The sequence below is a fragment of the Phocoena phocoena genome, chromosome 10, assembly GCF_963924675.1.
Source record: "Phocoena phocoena chromosome 10, mPhoPho1.1, whole genome shotgun sequence".
NCBI lineage: Eukaryota > Metazoa > Chordata > Mammalia > Artiodactyla > Phocoenidae > Phocoena > Phocoena phocoena.
The window spans coordinates 40,075,260-40,097,398 of NC_089228.1; the positions used below are offsets into that span (position 1 = coordinate 40,075,260).

At 38.1% G+C, this 22,139-nt stretch overlaps 1 protein-coding gene across 1 annotated transcript in view; it reads left to right on the forward strand.

Annotated features, from left to right (window-relative positions):
• The window catches only part of SMARCC1 (SWI/SNF related, matrix associated, actin dependent regulator of chromatin subfamily c member 1), a 178,098-nt gene that overhangs the window by 84,441 nt on the left and 71,518 nt on the right, over nucleotides 1–22,139 (forward strand). Inside the window, exons 15-20 of the mRNA XM_065886493.1 lie at nucleotides 833–904; nucleotides 3,309–3,422; nucleotides 3,997–4,150; nucleotides 5,178–5,291; nucleotides 11,351–11,410; nucleotides 21,476–21,734. Of these exons, the coding sequence (XP_065742565.1) occupies nucleotides 833–904; nucleotides 3,309–3,422; nucleotides 3,997–4,150; nucleotides 5,178–5,291; nucleotides 11,351–11,410; nucleotides 21,476–21,734 (773 nt within the window). The remainder of the gene's footprint in view (nucleotides 1–832; nucleotides 905–3,308; nucleotides 3,423–3,996; nucleotides 4,151–5,177; nucleotides 5,292–11,350; nucleotides 11,411–21,475; nucleotides 21,735–22,139) is intronic.

The following is a 22,139-nucleotide window of genomic DNA, read 5'->3' on the forward strand; positions in this document are numbered from 1 at the left end:
AAATCACTGAACTATTTTTTTTTTTTTTTTTTTTTTTTTTTTTTTTTTTTTTTGCGGTACACGGGCCTCTCACTGTTGTGGCCTCTCCCGTTGCGGAGCAACAGGCTCCGGACGCGCAGGCTCAGTGGCCATGGCTCACGGGCCCAGCCGCTCCGCGGCATGTGGGATCCTCCCACACCAGGGCACGAACCCGTGTCCCCTGCATCGGCAGGCGGACTCTCAACCACTGCGCCACCAGGGAAGCCCTGAACTATTTTTAAAAATTCAGTTCACCACAAAGTTTCTGAGGGCTGGATGAAAAAGTGCATTAATGTTGAACCTGAGAAACCGATTACAGTCAATTTCGTTGTCTTTTGGTCGATCATTCATTTCACCAATTTGTTGCCATGCCAAGTACTGTGATTTTTGTCAGCCAGTTTCCAAAGAACTTTTCCTAATTTGTGGCTCATCATCTGGTTACAGTGTATTATGACAAGAACATAAAATCTGAAGCCTTCAGTGTGTTTTTTGTTGTTGTTGTTGTTGTTTTTCTTCAGTGTTTATAGAGTTTGGTTATGGGAATAGAAAAACTACAGTAAGTATTGGGGGTGAGAAAGGGAAAGCTTTCTTTAGCTCTATATATTATATATAAGTTTATAAATATATATTATGTACTTTAATTTTATTATTACATACTGTTAATACATAGGAACTTGTGTAAGCCAGTTAAATTTTGCAAGTAGTGCTCAGTTTTTGGTTTTATCAGTTTCACTTTGAAAGTTAAACAAGCTTAGCTCAAATTTCAGGATTTTATTTTTCCAAGAGGATTCCTAATTGTCTTTTTCCCCTTCAGTATTCATGTGATTGAACGGCGTGCTCTTCCTGAGTTTTTCAATGGAAAAAACAAATCCAAGACTCCGGAGATGTGAGTGAAATGTAAAGATGTAATCCTGATACTGTTACATATTTTAGTGGGACCAGTATTAAGAAAAATTAATATTTGGATGTGTTTGGCAGGGGGTTCTTAAAGCACCCTTCTGAGTTAATCTTTGCTATTGTCTGAAAGTTTACAAATATCTTACTCTGTTCAGAACAGTGTTCATATCTCAGCTACACAGTACTCCTTGCTTCAAAGGAAATTGTTTCAAATTTTTTCTTCCGCAATCTTGAACTGTTGATACATACACATCAGCTTTTGCAGCTAAAGATTGAATTCAGTAACAGATACTCACTAAACCGACTCCAGTTTTCTCCCTAACTCACCTTGTGAGTACCTGTTTGTTATTGATTATATGTATTATATGTAATCTAGAAGAAAGTGAACCTTTATCTTATTTTCCTTATGAATGACTTTTAGTTAAAAGAATGCCAAGGGCTTCCATGGCAGTTCAGTGGTTAAGACTCTGTGCTTCTATGCAGAGGGCACGGGTTTGATCCCTACTCGGGGAACTAAGATCCCACATGCCATGGGCTGCAGCCAAAAAAAATTAAAATAAATAAATAAGAGAATGCCAAGTATGATAATAGCTGCATATAAATTGATCTTAATTACATAAAGCATTGTTGTGCTTTGTATTGGAAGCAGAAAAACTTTTATTAGAAGGAAGAAGTTCATTAGGAAGTATTTTTATCTTTGCCTAGTGACCCTTAATTATAGACTTCAGAAATCCTTGCCCCCTAAAATAAATCCGTATATATCACACTATAATTACCTTTCCGTGTCTTATCTTCATAGTGTTAATCTGTTGTCTGTTATACACATGTGACTGTGCAAATAGATGTCTCTTGTTTAAATTGTTTAGGGAAGGATGCTTTTACACACAAAGCACATGGGTATAATACAGAAAATCAAATAATAAACATTTTCTCGTGGTAAATTATCCATGATAGTTTGAGATTCTACGTTTAGGTGTCACAGCAAATTTCAGCTTTTCATAACAAAGCTGTAAGGAGTCATTTAAAACCAAAATCAAAGATTTGGCATAAGAAGCCCAGTCAGGTTTTTTCACCTATTTAGACATGGTATATTCTTCTGGCTAATTTGCCTATTGCCACCGAATTGCAAATTGCCAGTATTTATAAATACTTACAGTTCTTGGCAGTCTGCTATTTAAAAGCACAACTTAGCCCATTTAAATGTAAATTCGCCTTTCAATCTTTGTTTATCCAGCTGTGCTTATACCAGACTCTTTGAATAGTATACCTTTTTTACTCTGATGTAGCTAACTTCAAGCTGCTAGTCTTTTGCTTTACTTTTGTGGTAAGAAGTTTTGCTAGGTCTCTACCTTCTTTACACACTTGTTTTAAGTATTTTATGGCAGAAATGCTTGGGTACACTGTGGATGTGGAATCTGCTATGACTCAGAATCTCAGTTTTTCTCTCCTTTTTTATATGGCTTGTCTTACCTCTGAGTTTGGCTTCATAGGTTCTACTTGTTGCATAGCTGGGATCTCTAAAAAACTGATAGTCAGGAAGTATATAACCATTGTCAGAGCGAGAGCCACCACATTTTGCCGAATTCTAGCTCCACCACTTAACCAGCCTTGTGGTCTGGGACAAATTCTAGTTGTGTGCGTGTGTGTGTGTGTGTTTTGTTTGTAATTTTCTTGGCCACTGTGCCTCACAAGATGTGGGATCTTAGCTCCCTGTTCTAGTTGTGTGTGAGTGTGTGTGTGTGTGTGTGTATGTGTGCATTTTGTTTGTAATTTTCTTGGCTACTGTGCCTCATGGCATGTGGGATCTTAGCTCCCTGACCAGGGATCAAACCTGCGCCGCTTGTGTTGGAAGTACAGAGTCTTAACCACTCGACCGACCGGGAAGTCCCATAGGACAAATTCTTTAACCCTCATCTATAAATAGAATAATAATAGATCCTACCTTATACAGAGATTGTGAGGATTAAATGCATTACCACACAGAAAGTGCTTAGACCTATGGCTGACACACAGTAAATGCTAGGTATATAGTAGTGTAGTTAGGGAGACAGCCTGTGTAACCAAGTGTTACTTGCAAATTTTGCAGGCAACTAAGGGTTATTGATTGACCTCTGTGACCAAGGTTGTACTTATTTTACTTCACACTATCTTCATCAGATTACTCTATTGTGCTTATTATATGTTAGTAGACAGTTGTTTTGCATTTTAGGGATTCTTACTCTGAGTTACACTTATGACTGTAAATACTCAGTACATTATCACTATTGTTTATTGGACTGTTGTCTTAACTTTTTGTTGTATTTGGTTGAGGAATATGGAACTATTTGGCTATATGAGTTACTGTTTTTGAAAGGATGTGTGTTCACCTTATGAATTTTGCCATTACTCTTTAGATACTTGGCATATCGAAATTTTATGATCGACACATACCGCCTAAATCCCCAGGAATATTTAACCAGCACTGCTTGTCGGAGGAACTTGACTGGAGATGTATGTGCTGTGATGAGGTAAGGATGTCTTGACTTTTTCTCAGATATTTCACTGCAGGTGGTTACTGATACATTGCTAATGTTAGGTTGACTAAACTGGATGTTTTCTTGGTTAATAAAATACCTAAAGCATCTTTTTTTTTTTTAATTTTTACATTTTACATCTTTTATTGTATGGTCTAATCATAAACTGACCGTAGATGGAGAGTGGGTTAGGGTGGGGAATGGATAAGCTCTGTGCCCTAAATCTGTGTAAAGAAAAAAACAAAATGTAGGTCTCCTCCTGTGAGTTTGGTTTATGTGTGAGCTCTTTCACCATGGACCTACATGAGCATTTGTTCCCTCGTTTCTGTGATTGAAATGATTAGCCTTTATACTAGGTTTGGGGGTGCTATGTTCAACATTATTTTGAGTTTGTAGAAATTGTCCCTCAAACCAAAATTGTCAGTTACTTTGTGATGGTTCATAGCCTACAAGAGAACATGTTTACTTAGGGGTTTTTTTCATTTGTTTTTTAATGAAATGTAATGATGCTTATGAAGATCATGAGGTACATTCTCTAGATTTTAACTTTAAGAGCTTTATTCTTCAGGGTTCATGCCTTTTTAGAGCAGTGGGGGCTTGTTAATTACCAAGTGGATCCAGAAAGTCGACCCATGGCAATGGGACCTCCTCCGACTCCTCATTTCAATGTATTAGCTGATACCCCCTCTGGGCTTGTACCTCTGCATCTTCGATCACCTCAGGTAAATTAGTGCAGCCTTTTTTTCAGGTCTGGGTGGTAATAGACAACCACTTCTTGCATTTATATTCAGGAATTACTATTATAGTCATATAATAGTGCTGTTTCTTAGCTGATAGGTTATGTTTGTTCGTTTTTGTATGTTGTAAATGTTTGAGTCCATAAGAATATTTAGTTGTTTAAGATAATGCTCTCCCATTAATGCCAAGAGTCTATGCTTTATCCTCTTAGAGATTTGCTTTCATAACTCATGGCTCCTTTATCACTTCTGCCATCAAAGACACTAATAAAGAAGCAGACTGTATAAATGTGTTAAATTGTTTTGAACTTCCCCTTCCTAACATTTGGAAAGTGGACATCTATGCACACGTTCTTTTTTTTTCTTTTAATCTCTTCTATATAATTTTTTAAAATTTATTTACTTTATTTATTTTTGGTCTCGTTGGGTCTTTTTTGCTGTGCTCTGGCTTTCTCTAGTTGCAGTGAGCAGGGGCTACTCTTTGTTGCGGTGCGTTGGCTTCTCTTGTTGCGCAGCACAGGCTCTAGGCACGCGGGCTTCAGTAGTTGTGGCTAACGGGCTCTAGAGCACAGGCTCAGTAGTTGTGGTGCACGGGCTTAGTTGCTCCGCGGCATGTGAGATCTTCCCAGACCAGGGCTCTAACCCGTGTCCTCTGCATTGGCAGGTGGATTCTTAACCAGTGCGCCACCAGGGAAGTCCCTTGAAAAGATTATTATGTCAATCGGATTTTGTATACCATTCAGTTGGAATAACATGAATCTAACCTATAAATTACCCTCCACTATGAAATATTAAAGAAGACTTGTCTATTTTATCTGTGACTTAGGCAAAAAAAAAAAAAATGTTTCTTACATGTTGAATTTTTGTTAGAAGTGTAGTGTAAGGTGTAGGTATTTATTTTTTTGTAGAATCTCTAGTAGTTTAAGTGCCGATATTAAACATCCTTAAAAGCCTCTGTCCCTTTTACTTTGTAGAGGTTAATACAGCCATTTATCATTTATTTGACTCCTAGGTTCCTGCTGCTCAGCAGATGTTAAATTTTCCTGAGAAGAACAAGGAAAAACCAATTGATTTGCAGAACTTTGGTCTTCGTACTGACGTTTACTCCAAGAAAACCTTAGCAAAGGTAAGGATTTTTCTATAGGGACATATGGACTACAAGCTAGCATGTGCTCTTTGTCCTTCTTCCTTCTAAGAAGCATCATTTTCCGTAAGAAACTTGTTTTACTTTCTGTAAGGTAAGGAGGTGCTTTCTACTTAAATCTGATGACATTTTATAAAAGTCACTTATCTTAACCTTTTCTTAGTATGGTTAGAAGATAGGTATTTAAAAATAACTATGATTAATGTGTTAAAATGAGGGGGGAAACGGAGAATTTCAACAGAGAATGGGAATATATAAAAAGAATCAAATACCTATTGAACAATTGAAAATATACTGAAATTAACCCATTGGATAGGTTTAACAGCAGGCTGGACACAGCAGAAGACAGGATTAGTGAACTCAGGTTAATAGATACATTGAAACTGAAACAGCAAGAGGAAAAGAAATTGGTTGAAGTTGAGGGGACAGGACAAAGAGAAAAGAGTACAGAGACACATGAGATACAGTCAAAAGAATTAATATTTATCATTAGAGACCTATGAGAAGAGAAAGAATGGTACAGAAGCAATACTTGAAGATGTAAGACCTAAAAATTTTCCATAACTAATGAAAAGTTATCAGCTCACAGAATAAGAGAGACTGAACATATCCAAGTTTGGATATAGAGAAAACCATACTCAGGCAAATGGTGCTTAACCTCTTTTTTTTAAATTTATTTTTGGGTGCGTTGGGTCTTCGTTGCTGCGGACAGGCTTTCTCTAGTTGACGTGAGCGGGGGCTACTTTTTTCTGCGGTGCATGGGCTTCTCATTGTGGTAGCTTCTCTTGTTGCGGAGCATGGGCTGTAGGCACATGGGCTTCAGTAGTTGTGGCACATGGGCTCAGTAGTTGTGGCTCGCGGCTCTAGAGCAGAGGCTCAGTAGTTGTGGCACACGGACTTAGTTGCTCCGTGGCATGCGGGATCTTCCCGGACCAGGGCTCAAACCCGTGTCCCCTGCATTGGCAGGCGGATTCTTAACCACTGCACCACCAGGGAAGTCCCGGTGCTTAAACTCTTAAAGCTAACATCTTAAATCAGCCAAGAAGCAGGGGGGTTGGGGAAGGACACATTAAATTCAGAGGCACAATGATAAAACTGATGTCTGACTTTTCAACAGAAATGATAGAAACCAGAGGACAGTTTAATAATATTTTTAAATGCTGAAAGGAAAATTGTCACTCTGAAATTCTGTATCTAGTAGAAATACCTTTCAAAATAGAAAGTGCAATAAAGGCGTTCACAGACATTCAAAAGGTAGAGCAGTTATCACTAGTTCACAATGTAAGGACACTAAAGGAAGTTCTTCAGGATGAAGGGTAATGATTCCACATGGAAGCACGTGATGCTAGAGAAGGAATAAAGAGCATGGAGAAGTGTAAATAAGTAGTTAAATATAAAGGAATGTAGACTTTTTAAACAACGAACATTTTGGGAGGTTTGTAACATGTAGAAATGACAAAAATAGCAGAAAGGCAGAAGAAGAATAAATTGAGTTAAACTGTTGTAAAGTTCTGAAATTGTTGAGAAGGATTGATTATAGGGTAAACTAATAATTTGATAAAGCATTTTGGGAGGGGACTGGATCTACATGGAAGAATAAAGGGTGCCAGAAGAGGTCAACATATGGGTCAGTATTAAAGACATTTCCCTTTTATTTTTAATTGTTTAAAAGGATAATACTGTTTAAACCAAAAATAACTATGTATTTAGGTTCATAGCATATTGATGTTGAAGACCAAACATCACTAAAAGGACAGGAAAAGGAATTGGAAGTATACTATATTAAAGTTCTTACACTATATGTGACAGTGCTAAAATATTATTTGAGAGTACACTGTGACAGTTTAGAGATGGATATTGTAAATCTTAGATTAACTATTTAAAGATGCATAACTAATAAGCCAATAATGGAATAAAAACAATAATACTTCACAAAAATGTTACTCCACAAGAGGGAAGGAAACAAGAAAACAAGGAACAGATGGGAAGAATAGAAAATAGTAAGATGGAAGATTTACATCTGACCATAGGGATAGTAGTATAGAAACGAACATTAATAGTTTTAATATTCCAATTCAGCAGCAGAGATTGTCAAATTGGTTTAAAAAAATCAAGGACAAACATGTATTGTCTACAAGAAACCCACTTTAAATACAAAGACACAGACTAAAAGAAAATGAGTGGGAAAAGACATACCTTCTAAACAAAAGGAAGCCAGAATCACCATATTAATATTTATAAAAGTAGTAGACATCAGAACAACTTATTTTACCAGAAGTAGAGATGTTTCATAATGATAAGGGGATTGATTAATCAAGAGGACACAATCATCCTAAATACATATGTACCTAATTAAAGACCTTCAAAGTACATATAAAGCAAAAACTGACAGAACAGAAAGGAGTAACAGGCAGACACTCAAGTATAGTTGGAGATTTCAACAGTCCTTTCTCGGTAATTGATAGAACAAATAGAAAGTCAGCAAGAGTATAAAAGACCTACAACACCACTATCAACCAATAAGGTCTATTGGTATTTATAGAAGATTCTGCAAAATAGCAGAAACACATTGTTTTAAAGTTCTTGGGGGGACTTCCCTGGTGGTTCAGTGGTTAAGACTCCACGCTTCCACTGGAGGAGGCGTGGGTTCGATCCCTGGTCAGGGAACTAAGATCCCACGTGCCACGCAGTGCAGCCAAAAAGTAAAATAATAATAATAATAAAATTCACAGGGAATACTCAACAAAATGTACACAATTCTGAGCAATAAAATTAGTATCATAAGTTTTAAATGATTGAAATTATACAGTGTGGTTGTATGATTTTATACATATGGAACGAATGTGGTTGATTCACCACAGCAAAATTAAACTAGAAACCAAAAATAGGAAAACAATAGAGAAGATTAATAAAATAAGAAGATGGTTATTTGAAGAGATCGATAAATTTGATAAACCTCTAGCCAAGAGTGATCAAGAAGAAAAGAGAAAACACAAATCCCTGATCAGGAATGAAACAGTGCATCACTGTTGATTCTACTTATATATAAAGGCAATAAAGAATATGCTTTACAACTTCGTGGTGATATATTTGACACTTCGATGAAATGGGCAAATCCCTTGAAAGCAACAAAATATAGAAGTCGAGACTTCCCTGGTGGTGCAGTGGTTAAGACTCTGTTCCCAATGCAGGGGGCCCACCTTCAATCCCTGGTCAGGAAACTAGATCACACATGCATGCTGCAGCCAAGAGTTCGCATGCCACAACTAAGGAGCCTGCATGCTGCAACTAAGGAGCCCACCTGCCACAACTAAGACCCAGTGCAACCAAGTAAATAAATATATATTTTTGAAAAACGAAGATATAAAAGTCTTCCTAGGATAGAGATAACTTGATATATTAGGTTAAAAATAATGTCCTCCAAAGAAATCAGGTCCTCATATCTGTAACTTGTAAATATTACCTTATATGGAAAAAGATCCTTTGCAGATGTGATTAAGTTAAAGATTTTTAAGATGAGATAATCCCGTATTATTCTGGTGGGCTCTGAGTACCATCACATTTGTCCTTATAAGAGAAAAGTGCAGAGATTTTACATACAGGAGGAGGCTGTAAAATCTATGTGATCTTGGATGCAGATACTGGAATGAGGTGGCTACAAACCAAAGAATTCTGGGGCAGCCACCAGAAGAAGGAAAGACAAAGAATTTATTCTCCCCTAGAGCTTCCAGAGGGAGCATTGCCCTGCTAACACCTTGATTTTGGTTCAGTCATAATGATTTTGAACTTCTAGCCTCCTGAGCTGTGAGAGGATACATTTTTGTTATTTTAAGCCACCAAGTTTGTGATAATCTTTTAGAGCAGCCACTAGAAATTATATACTTGAACCACCTTATTCAAGTGTATAATTTATACACTGTTATACAATATCTATATGTAGTTAAACGTCTTCCTAAAAACAAAACTCTGTGCCCAGATGATTCTGCTGATGAATTTATACCAGGCACATAAGGAAGAAATAATACCAATCTACATAAGTTCTTCCAGAAAGTAGAAGTGTAGAGAACACGATTATAGCTAAACATATATGTACCCAATTATCCAACTTCTGGCTATATAGACCAGATAAATGGGTTTATAAAAGAATGTGCGAGAACATCCATAGCAGCCTTATCCAGGATAGTCAAAAACTGTAAATAATATAATGGGTAAATTGTGGTTTATTCAAACAATGTAATGCTATACAGAGATGAAATGTTTCACTTCTTCATATAACAATGAGGTTGAATCTGCTTACCATAATATTGGACAAGAAGCCAGACCGATAAACTACATACTGAATGGTTTTGTTATTATAAAATTCAGATCCGCAGAAACTAGCCTACGATTGTAGAATTCAGAATAGTGTGTATCAATACTTTTGTGGTTTGTTAACAACTGGAGGTTAAGGGGGGGGTGCTTTTCAGTATTGATTTGAGTGTTGTTACATGGGTATTATAAGTAGAATTGTAGTCACACTGTACGCATAAGATTTGTGTACTTTGTTGTATATATATTTTACCTCAATAAATACAAAAGAAAGGAATTCTAAAATCATGTAGAAACCCTGGCCCTGATGAAGTTACTCAAGTTGTAATCAAGAGGAGAAACATTAACTGACTTAAGCCAGTAGGAATGGGGAAAATCCTTTCTATGCTTTGTGGATGAGAAGTGGGGAAATGGTTGCTGTGGACCTACCCAGTAAATGCCATTCGTGTCTAGGTTATACAGATCTGCCCTATATTTGGGTCTTCTTTTTCAGAATTTAGATGAAATATTGATGAATGTTGTTCCACTCAGGGCTCCATATCTGATTGATGGTCACTTCTGATGTTTGTTTATTAAGAGTAGCCTTTGGGGGAATTCCCTGGCAGTCCAGTGGTTAGCTCTCACTGCCAAGGGCCTGGGTTCCTGGTCAGGGAACTAAGACCCACATGCTGCCAAAAACAAAATAAAAAAGAGTAGCCTTTAGTTCTCTTAAAGTAATCCTCAAGGAGTCTGAGCAGTGTATTGGGAGTTAAAGCTACGTACATCTTTTCTTCCTCACAAAGGCATACTTTAGGCTTTTAATCCTGCAATTCTTAGATTCCTCTTCTTACTCCGTATTTAAAGACTAGTTATTTTATTTATTTATTTATTTATTTTTTTTGCGGTACGCGGGCCTCTCACTGTTGTGGCCTCTCCCGTTGCGGAGCACAGGCTTTGGACGCGCAGGCTCAGCGGCCATGGCTTATGGGCCCAGCTGCTCCGCAGCATGTGGGATCTTCCCGGACCGGGGCACGAACCCATGTCCCCTGCATCGGCAGGCGGACTCTCAACCACTGCGCCACCAGGGAAGCCCAAGACTAGTTATTTTTAGTACATTTTTTGCAAATGAACAAATATTTCATAATGATATGGATTGAATATTATGGAGACCTAATAAATCATAATTTTTACCTGCAGTGTATAGCACAGTCGTGCAGAAAGGTTGAGTCAAATGAATTGAGAAACTTTATTGACACAAAGGAATCATGGACTATAGAAGTTTTCATTTCTTAAATTGTAATCTTCCAAAGTAGAATTTTCAGAGAAGGGATAATATGTTAGAATGTGTATTTTGAATTAGTAACATATGCGGCTAAAGAATAATATCAAGTATACTACACAGCCAGTCCTCTTCATGAATGGAGTAGAATCTGCAAATCAAGAAGTATGAATCAATTGATTTGGTTTTACACAACACAGACTTGGTTTTCTTATAAATAATAGAAATAAGTGGTCTAAGTAATCCGTGTCTAATGTCTAAGTAGTCCATGACTCCTTGGTAGATAGCAAGAAATCTTTGAAATAAGCGAGCCTTTCTGTTGGGAGTTTTGGTTCCTTATGTGTTTTATTCTTGTTACTCAGGGACTTACTTTGGTGGATTGCAGAAAACAGTCTGCAGAACTTAGAAGGGAATCCTGATGAGCTCCATTCAACCTTTAGGAATGAGTAAATAATTTCTGAATTTTTTTCTTTAGAGTAAAGGTGCTAGTGCTGGAAGAGAATGGACTGAACAGGAGACACTTCTACTGCTGGAGGTAAGCAGATTAGTGATGGAGCCCCTTTATTCATATGAGATGGGTGCTAACTTTCTGTGACTAGCATTTTAAATATACCTTTGGAATTTATCCTGAAAATTTTCAATCCATGTAATGAGTTTTAATAGCATTTTCTTGGGCTGTTGCAGTTTAAATATCACGCTGGAGTTGATGTGCTAGCTGTCAGTAGGGGAGATCAAGCCTGGATATGTGTTATTTTGGCTCAGGTTGGGTTCTTTTTGTTTTAAATCTGTTGCCAACAATTAAATATTGCAGATTTCCCAAAGCAATCTACACATCTAACTCTTCCTCCAAAATTAGAAGATCTGGCAACTCTGGGCCCTTATTCTCAGATAGCAATAATTAGCTGGCTGGCCTTGGGTAGCAGATGTTCCTTTGAAATGGGGCATTTCTTCATAGTCCAGATTTTCTTAACTTAGCCCTCCTCAGTCACTGTAGATTATTAGTTCCCTAGTGCTTGTATGCAATTGAGTGTACAACCTCCGTATTTTCCAAAAGGATTTCTGAAAAGTGGATGAAGATACCTGCCATTGAAAAAATTATCTTGATTATGAAAGCAGAAGACTGTGATAAGCCCATGATTATGTATCGTGTCTCTGTCAGTCAGCATATTGAATGCTTTTTTAATTTCGTTGTCTTTAGAGATTCTTGCAAATTCTTACAGAACTAGATCTCAGAATTATTTCTACTCTGGAGGGTAGGAAAAAGAGAGTATTTGGTTTCATATTTATCAACCAGTTCCGAAGAAGGACTATTTGTCTTTAGTTGTAGAACAACAATTGTTGGGGTAAAATGGAGACTTCATGACACTACTTAGTATTTGTGGATAGTATGTGTGGGAGCTGAATTAGGACCAAATGAGGAAGTTTATTGTTAAATATGTTCGGAATGCTTTTGCCTACATGGAACAGAAAATCTGACAAGCAATACATTAAACCAAAAGAACTTTGGTTTTTTGTTCAACTAGATTTCTTCAGATTGGCAATTCCAAGATTCTTTCCACTGTTCAATTATATCATCGGGCCCCTAGTTTTTCTGTTGTTTTGTTCTGCCTTCTGTAGCTGTCCACATTCTGTCTCTTTGTGTTCTGGTCACAGGAAGGCTGGTAGTTCCAGACTTCTCATCCCTATTTAAAACAAAGAGAATTGGAAAAGGTACCTGGGGACTTCTCTTCCTGGGCTCTTGTGAGGAAAAGCTTTCCCAGAAGCCCCTCATCAGTGTTTCCTTTCTATCTCACTGATGAAATGGGTCTTATAAACACCTAGTACTGCGTGTGATCCTGGGAAAACAAATACATGGCTTTCTAGTTTCAATAGTGGGGTCAACCTGGAAGAAGTTGATGATTGCTCCTGGTAATTACTGGCAGCATCTACACCAATTATAACTGTAACATTAGAGCAGTGAATTTATGGAGGAAGAGAGCTCCCTTTCACTGGAGTACTGCATCTGATCGAAACTTGTATATCGTATAAAATATGCAATCAGAAATCTAGTATCAAATAAAAGATTAGGCTAGGTCAGCAGTTCTCAAACTTTCTGGGCTCAAGAAGCACTTGTACTCTCAAAATTTTTATTGAGGACTCCAGAGAGTTTTAATTTATGTGACTTTATCAGTATCAGTATTTTTTAAACTAAAAATTAAAACTGAGAAAAATATTTAATTCACTTAAAATAACAATGAACCCCTTTTGAGTTAACATAATTAACATTTTTATGAAAAATCTTTTGAAAAAAATATTAGTGAGAAGTGTAGCATTTATATATTTTAGCAAATCTATGTTTGGCTTACTAGAATACAGCTGGATTTTCATATTTGCTTTTCCACCAGGTATGTTGTTTTAGTTTAAGTATATTAGGAAAGTCTGGTATCACCTGGATATGTAGTTGGAAGCAGGAGAAGTATCTTAATGGCCTTTTCAGGTAATTATGAATATTCTTCTGTGATACAGACATGTCCCTCCTTTTTTTTTTTTTTTTATCAAATTGAAGGTTTGTGGAAACCCTGCATTAAGCAAGTCGGTTGGTGCCATTTTTCCAACAGTATTTGCTCACCTTGTGTCTCTGTGTCACATTTTGGTAATCCTCACAATATTTCAAACTTTCTCATTGTTATTATATTTGTTACAGTGATCTGTGATCAGTGGTCTTGAATGTTAGTCTTGCAAAAAAATTACACATTGAAGGCTCCGGTGATGGTTAGCATTTTTTTAGCAACAAAGTATTTTAAAATTAAGGTACAGTGTTCTTTTTTTTTTTCGTTTGCGGTACGCGGGCCTCTCACTGTTGTGGCCTCTCCCGTTGCTGAGCACAGGCTCCGGACGCACAGGCTCAGCGGCCATGGCTCACGGGCCCAGCCGCTCTGTGGCATGTGGCATCCTCCTGGACCGGGGCACGAACCCATGTCCCCTGCATCGGCAGGCGTACTCTCAACCACTGTGCCACCAGGGAAGCCCCCAGTGTTCTTTTTAAGATATATAATACTATTGCACACTTAGTAGACAACAGTATAGTGTAAACATAACTTTTATATGTGCTGGAAAACCAAAATATCCATGTGACTTGCTTTATTGCAGTATTCGCTTTATCTCAGTGGTCCAGAACTGAACCCGCAGTATCTCTGAGGTATGCTTGTGTTACATTAAAACTTGACCACTGATAGTTTCTTGAAGCTTAGTTGCAGCGTGGAATCCATTGGTCTCTCTTGCCCTAGTAATGGATCTTTTATCCATGTATGATTGCATAATGCCTTTCATTGATGAATTGGAAAATATTGGTTTACTGAATTATGCAGATCTTCCAAATGTTGATGCAGTTCATGATACAATATGAAAAAATCTAATTTGATGATACTGTGACCAATCTCATTAGAAAAGTCTTTTAAAAAGTAGAACAAGCGGGGCTTACCTAGTGGTGCAGTGGTTAAGAATCTGCCTGCCAATGCAGGGGACACGGGTTCGAGCCCTGGTCTGGGAAGATCCCACATGCCGTGGAGCAGCTAAGCCTGTGCACCACAACTACTGAGCCTGCGCTCTAGAGCCCGCGAGCCACAACTACTGAAGCCTGCGTGCCTAGAGCCTGTGTTCCACAACAAGAGAAGCCACCGCAATGAGAAGCTGTGCACCGCAACGAAGAGTAGTCCCCGCTCGCCACAACCAGAGAAAAGCCCGCGTGCAGCAATGAAGACTCAACGCAGCCATAAATAAAAAAATATAAAAAAAAGAACAAGGTTTCATGGCGGATAAGTATTTTTCACAATTGTAATTTTCATTTAATCATTGGCAACAAACACCATCAATTTTCCTTGGAGTGACTTTTTTTTTTTTTTTTTTTTTAAGTTTTTGTTGAATTCGTTACAACACTGCCTTTGTTTCATGTTTTGGTTTTTTGGCTGCGAGGCATGTGGGATCTTAGCTTCCCGACCAGGGATCAAACCCATGCCCCCTGCATTGGAAGGCAAAGTCTTAACAACTGGACTGCCAGGGAAGGAAAGTCCCTGGAGTGACATTTTTGAGAATCATTGTTTATTTTTGAGAAAACGTCTGCCAGATATCTGTGTCTGTAAAACCATGGTGTGTTAGCAATTTGTCCTAGTGATGATGTTCAGTGAAAAGAGTGGCTACTTGAACTTGAAACTCAATCACAAGTGCTTTTCTTTTAGACAGCCATCATGCTTTGAAAGTTGATATTTAGTCCTCTTGTGTACCTCCCATTTCATAACACTGAAGATTAAAAACACATGGGCTAAGATATTTAGATTCAATAAAATTAATTTTTACTGTTTCATCAAGGAAAAGTTTAAGTAAAGTTGACTTATTTTGCTTCTGCAAGTGTGCGACACTGAGGAATAAAATGACAAGACAGTATGGTGCCACTGCCTTGATTCATACTAAGGGGTCATACTAATTGCTTTTGCACCATTGAGCAAATGTCAATGTAATGAACAGACAGTAAGGTCCTAGTATTATTCTGAAAATGATTTTGTTCTTTCAGTTCCTGTGAAAGGGTCTGGTGCTCCATGAGTATCCAGACTACACATTAGGATACTTTGGGCCTGGTGATGGCTCACGTTTCTGCATTGCTTTAATTTGATTTTGAGTTGTTCCAACAGTTGTGGTTCATTAAGAAGTTTTAGTGGTGTATTAACTCTTTCCTTTTCTTTTTTACACCCCTCTTCTACTTTTCCTTATTCTCTTAGTCTCTCTCTCTCTGTGTCTCTCTGGATCAAAATTCAAAAATACTTGTTCTCCTTTTTTTTTTTTTTGGTGGTACGCGGGCCTCTCACTGTTGTGGCCTCTCCCATTGTGGAGCACAGGCTCTGGACGCGCAGGCCCAGCGGCCATGGCTCACGGGCCCAGACGCTCTGCGGCATGTGGGATCTTCCCGGACCAGGGCACGAACCCGTGTCCCCTGCATCGGCAGGCGGATTCTCAACCACTGTGCCACCAGGGAAGCCCTCTTTTTGAGTTTTTACCACTATTTTAATTTATTCTTATCTGTCCATTGAGTATCAGTGATATGCAAAGAGCTTCTTTTCTGAGCTCCTTTTTATTTATTTCAACGCTGTCTAGCCATATGTGCTATGGATGTTAATTTTAAAGTTCTCAGTATTTGTGGGGGAATGTATGGGATATGCATTTGTATTGCTTGTTTAGAATCTATGGGCTGTAGGGAGAAATTAAATTGTGCAACACTACCTGAAACAGCAGGCTCCTGTCAGTCAGCTCTTTTCCTTGCTGCACATTGATAGTCGAAATTTTCTCCTCTGCTACATTAAAGATTCGTGGATGGTAAATACAGAGTGAGGTCAGAATGGTGAAGCTACTGTTTAACCTGAGCATATTCAAGAAAACCACAGTATCCCCACACAATAGTGCATTTTCTCTCCTGCAGGTGGAACCTGTGCAGTGGTTGATTTTTCTTTTAAACATGCTGTTGAATCAGCAGATGTTGTCTGCGCTTACACAAAGAGAAATAAAAGGCTTCCCAACAGCATTGTTTACCATTAACACCTTCTGTTTTTATAGTTTATTGGTAATTAATAGCTTAAGAATATGAAGTCAGAAGAAAAATTTTTAATCGATTTATAACCAAAAACATGGTCAATTTCTCCCTGATAAATCTGGAAGATTCATTAGGGTTTATTGTTGTCTGCCTACCCCTGCCCTCGCCAAAATCATACCATTTTATCGGACAAGTATATCACACAGGCAGCTTCCCAAATATTTAGGATTATTCTTTTTTTTTTTTTTTTTTTTTTTTGCTGTACGTGGGCCTCTCACTGTTGCGGCCTCTCCCGTTGCGGAGCACCGGGGCACGATCCCGTGTCCCCTGCATCGGCAGGCGGACCCTCAACCACTGTGCCACCAGGGAAGCCCCTAGGATTTTTCTTGAGACCACCACTCTTTTTATTTTTAACCTATCCCATGCTTCGCTTTTTTTTTTTTTTTTTTAAACTTCTTTTTTGGAGTAGAATTGCTTTACAATGGTGTGTTAGTTTCTGCTTTATAACAAAGTGAATCACTTATACATATACATATGTCCCCATACCTCTTCCCTCTTGCATCTCCCTCCCTCCCACCCCTCTAGGTGGACACAAAGCACCGAGCTGATCTCCCTCTGCTATGCAGCTACTTCCCACTAGCTATCTATTTTACGTTTGGTAGTGTATATATGTCCATGCCACTCTCTCACTTTGTCCCAGCTTACCCTTCCCCTCCCCATATCCTCAAGTCCATTCTCTAGTAGGTCTGCGTCTTTATTCCCATCTTGCCCCTAGGTTCTTCATGACCTTTTTTTTTTTAGATTCCATATATACGTGTTAGCATACGGTATTTGTTTTTCTCTTTCTGACTTAGTTCACTCTGTATGACAGACTCTAGGTCCATCCATCTCACTACAAATAACTCAATTTTGTTTCTTTTTCTGGCTGAGTAATATTCCATTGTATGGAATATTCCATTGTATATTTGTGCCACATCTTTCTTTTTATGGCTGAGTAATATTCCATCGTATATATGTACCACATCTTCTTTATCCTTTCATCTGTTGATGGACACTTAGGTTGCTTCCATGTCCTGGCTATTGTAAATAGAGCTGCAGTGAACATTTTAGTACATGACTCTTTGAATTATGGTTTTCTCAGGGTATATGCCCAGTAGTGGGATTGTTGGGTCGTATGGTAGTTCTATTTTTAGTTTTTTAAGGAACTTCCATACTGTTCTCCGTAGTGGCTGTATCAATTTACATTCCCACCAACAGTACAACTGTTCACTTTTATTTAAAAATACTTTATTTGATATGGTTTCTTATCAAAGCACAGTTTTTGTATGGAATGCTGCAGGTTATTGTTTTTGGTTGTGTTCAGTTTATTGTGTTCCTACAAATATTGGGGGCATAATTTCAATTTTGCAAATAACTAAAGTGGAATCTATTCATTGGACAAATGAATGCAGTTTGAAAAAGATCTTTAATTGGTAGACATGCCTAAGATCAAGAAGATGGAGTCATGTTTGAGTAAGATTTCATTTGTAAAATGTGTGAGGAATTTCAGGTGTTTCACCTGAAAATGCATCATCAGTATAAGAAGTCCTTACAGCAGTTTGAAATGGCATTGATAGAATCAGGGTGCCAGAAAGAAGAAATTAGCACCATTCTATTCCATAGTGACTAAGGGGATTTTTAAAAAGAGGCTTTCACGATTTCTTTTAAGTCCACAACTGATTACAGTATTCTTCCTGGTCATTTAAAATTGTCCCTGGCTTTGAAATTGAGAAAACTTGAATCTGTGAGCTTGTTGGTTCTACCTGGTTAACTTGTCTTTCTCATGCCTGCTTTGCTTTCTCATGCTTTGTATTAAATAATTAATGGTCATAAAATCTTGCACCTACAAAGAAAATCCATGATACATATTAATATTTGTTTATCCGTAGATGGGTTTCTCATTTTATACTGGCCAGATTATAGAAACAATAGCATTAGAAGGTATTCAGTAAGCAGCCTCAAAGATTTTCCTCACAGTGTGCATGCACTTGACCTACTTTGCCTTGATATGCAACCCAAGAAATATTTTTTCCTGTGTAATTTTATTTATTTTTTATTGAAATACAGCTTATTTACAATATTGTGTTAGTTTCGGGTATACAGCAAAGTGATTCAGTTACATATATAATTTTTCAGATTATTTTTATTACAAGACATTAAATATAGTTCCCTATTCTATACAGTAAATCTTTGTTGCTTATCTTCCTGTGTAATTTTGAATTACACTTTAGATGAGTATGTCTTCCAGTAAAAAAAAAAAAAATTGTCTTGAGGAAAGCCTTTTTTTTTAAATACAGGGTGATTTTGTTTGTTTGGTTGGTTTTTTGGCCGCGCCGCTTGGCTTGCAGGATCTTAGTTCCCTGATCAGGGATTGAACCTGGGTCCCTGGCAGTGGAAGTGAAGAGTCCTAACCACTGGACCGCCAGGGAATTCCCCAGGTTGTTTTTTTGATGCTTGGAGCCATGCAAAAGTCAGATTCCTTTCCTGCTTTAGTCCAGTTACCTGTGGTTAAATTGAGCACATTTTATTGGGTACTATGTTTCAGGCACTGTGGCAGATGCTGTAGATTGAGATGGCTAGGCCATAGTCTCTAGAGTTAAGGAATTCATAGTCTAGTCTGTGACAGAAACCGATTAAAACACAATTAGAGATATGACTGGAGCATGAGAGGTACAGAGGAGTGGCTGCGCATCTGGGCTGGGTGGATGAGATATAATGGACAGCTCCCTGGAGTTGGGGTGCTGGTGTTGGTTCTAGTACATGATATTTCCAATGCAGAACAAACTGTACATAGGCACAGTACTTAGGAACAGTGTTGTGAAATCTGGGTATTTTTGGAGCATTAAAGAGTACAGAGGTGAGGTGGAAGAAGTAGCTGAGCCCTGGTCATGTTTGGCCTTAATTCCGTAAGATAATGATGAACACTGAAATAGTTTCAGGCAGGAGAGAGACGGTGTCCTGTGTCAAACATACTTCACTCTAGCAACAGGAAGAAGGATGAATTTAAGGGTAGAGAGACAGGCAATTCTAAGAATCCAGGTAAGCGGTGGTGAAGACCCCGTGATGACAGGAGGAATGTGTTTTGTAGTGTAAAATGTCTCCTAATAACTTTTCTCTATATGTCACCCTTCTCCTTCCTGGCCAGTTGGTCACCATGTCGTTTTGAAAACATCTCTTCAGTCTGCCCCTCTTATGTAATGCCAGTGCCCAGCCTCAGAACTTGGCTGTTGCTCAGCCTTGTGCTCTGGCTTGAATTTTGCATGACAGTTCCTTAGCTTTATTCTGGAAAAAAACCTTCCTGAAATTCCTTTTTTTCTCTGGCTGAAGGAAAATGAATAAAGAAAGAAACTTTTAAAAATAAGTGTTTGAAAAGGTTACACTAGAACATGTCAAGAAAATCTCTACCCATAATCAGAAACTTACGAGTCTCAGTTATATGTTTCGGGCCCCAGGGACCCTAATGAGATAGATTGATATTTGTTTTTTGTTACAATCTGTGTCTTTTTTCTAAAGTAATTCCTTTTAGAACTACCCAAAGCCACAGACTGTCCAGAGGATACCCAGAATTAGCCTTGTTTTTCAAGGGATTTAATGAGTAAGGTGATTTGTTGGCTTGGGTTTTTGAGGAGTCCTGTACCACTCCAGTGAGAAAGAAAGCCTGGAGCAGCAGTTGGAGTCCAGATTTAAGAATTCACTGAGGTGGGACTTCCCTGGCAGTCCAGTTGTTAAGTCTCCATACTTCCAGTGCAGGGGGTGTGGATTCGATCCCTTTTCAAGGAACCAAGATCCCGCATGCCTCATGGCATGGCCAAAAAATAAAATTAAAGTAAAAAATTAAAAAAGAATTCACTGAGGCAGTAAACACGGAGAGACCCATCATCATGGTGAACTCATCTTAACACAGTATTAGCAAATCAGGCTCTACAATAGGGTTTTTAGCCACGCTACTATTAACATTTTGGACCAGATAGCTTTTTTGTTGTGGGGTCTCTTATGTGCACTGTAGAATTTTTAACAGCATCCACGGCCTCTACCCACTAGGTGCCAGTAGCACCTCTCCAATTGTGTCAACCCAGAATGTCTCCAGCCACTGCCAGTTGTCCCTAAGGAGACACAATTGCCCCTGGTGGAGAGTCATGGCTGTAGATAGAACCATGTGAGAGTAGTGCTACAGTAGCTCCCCAAGAGATTCTTTTACCCAATTCATTCCTTGAATTTCTCAGCACCACCTATTTGTGGCTTCCTTCATACTGTTCTATCTCCCTCCCTCTTGGAGACTGCTTTTCTTGTTTTTGTTGGAGTTTTTCAGCATTTTCTCTGAAAAATTAAAAATTTTTAAACTAGAAATGTGTGTACTCTATGAATTTTAGCATCAGTTTCGTAATTTTTAACAAAAATGTTTGAATGGGATTGCGTAGAATCTGTAGTTCAATTTGGAGAGAATTGACATCTTAACAATATTGAGACTTCTAATGAATGAACACAGCATATCTCTTCATTTATTTAGGTCTTTGATTTCTCAGCATGTTTTATTTTTTCCAGCATATTGGTTCTTACACATTCTTCATTATATTTTTTCCTAAGTATTTCATTTTTGTGCTATTTTAAATACTTTTTTCTAATTAAAAAATTTTCATTGCTAGTTTATATGGAAATATAATTGAGTTTTTCTATTATCCTTTTAACTGATGACCTTGCTAAACTTTTTAGTTTAATACCTTTTTTTGTAGATTCTGTAGGATTTCCTATATAAGCAATCGTGTGTATTAATAAAAACCAGTTGTTCTTCCTTTGTAATATGCATGCCTTTTATTTATTTTTCTTGACTGATTGAGAATTTAATATAATAATGAAAGCAATAATAGCTACCTATTTTCTTATGAACAGTATAACCATTTTCGTTACTGTTTTTAAAGTCTGTCTAAAGAACAGTCACAGGCTTCTGATGTCATTAAATACTTCCTTGTTACCTGATATTAAAGCTCCTGTTTTTTTCCATTATAGGCTCTGGAGATGTATAAGGATGACTGGAACAAAGTGTCGGAACACGTTGGAAGTCGCACACAGGATGAATGCATCCTCCACTTTTTGAGGCTTCCCATTGAGGACCCATACCTTGAGAATTCTGATGCTTCCCTGGGGCCCCTGGCCTACCAGCCTGTCCCCTTCAGTCAGTCAGGAAACCCAGTCATGAGCACTGTTGCTTTTTTGGCATCTGTGGTGGATCCTCGTGTGGCATCTGCCGCAGCCAGAGCGGCTTTGGGTATGAACTTTCTTAAGCCATCTCACCAGAGTAACAATTTCAGATAATGGTTTAATACTTCCTTTCATGCTAATTTTATCTCAGATTTAAGTGTTATCAGCTGTTATATTCATTTCAGTTATGTAAATAACAAAAAAAAAATCGGATATTACCCCTTGAAGATACCATGTTGTATTTGAAGTATTATAACATTTTGAACTAAAACACTTAAAATATAATAATTTTCAAACTAAGAGCATTTATTAAGAATTCAGGGGTTCCCTGGTGGCACAGTGATTGAGAATCTGCCTGCTAATGCAGGGGACACGGATTCGAGCCCTGGTCTGGGAGGATCCCACATGCCACGGAGCAGCTAGGCCTGTGAGCCACAACTACTGAGCCTGCGCTTCTGGAGCCTGTGCTCCG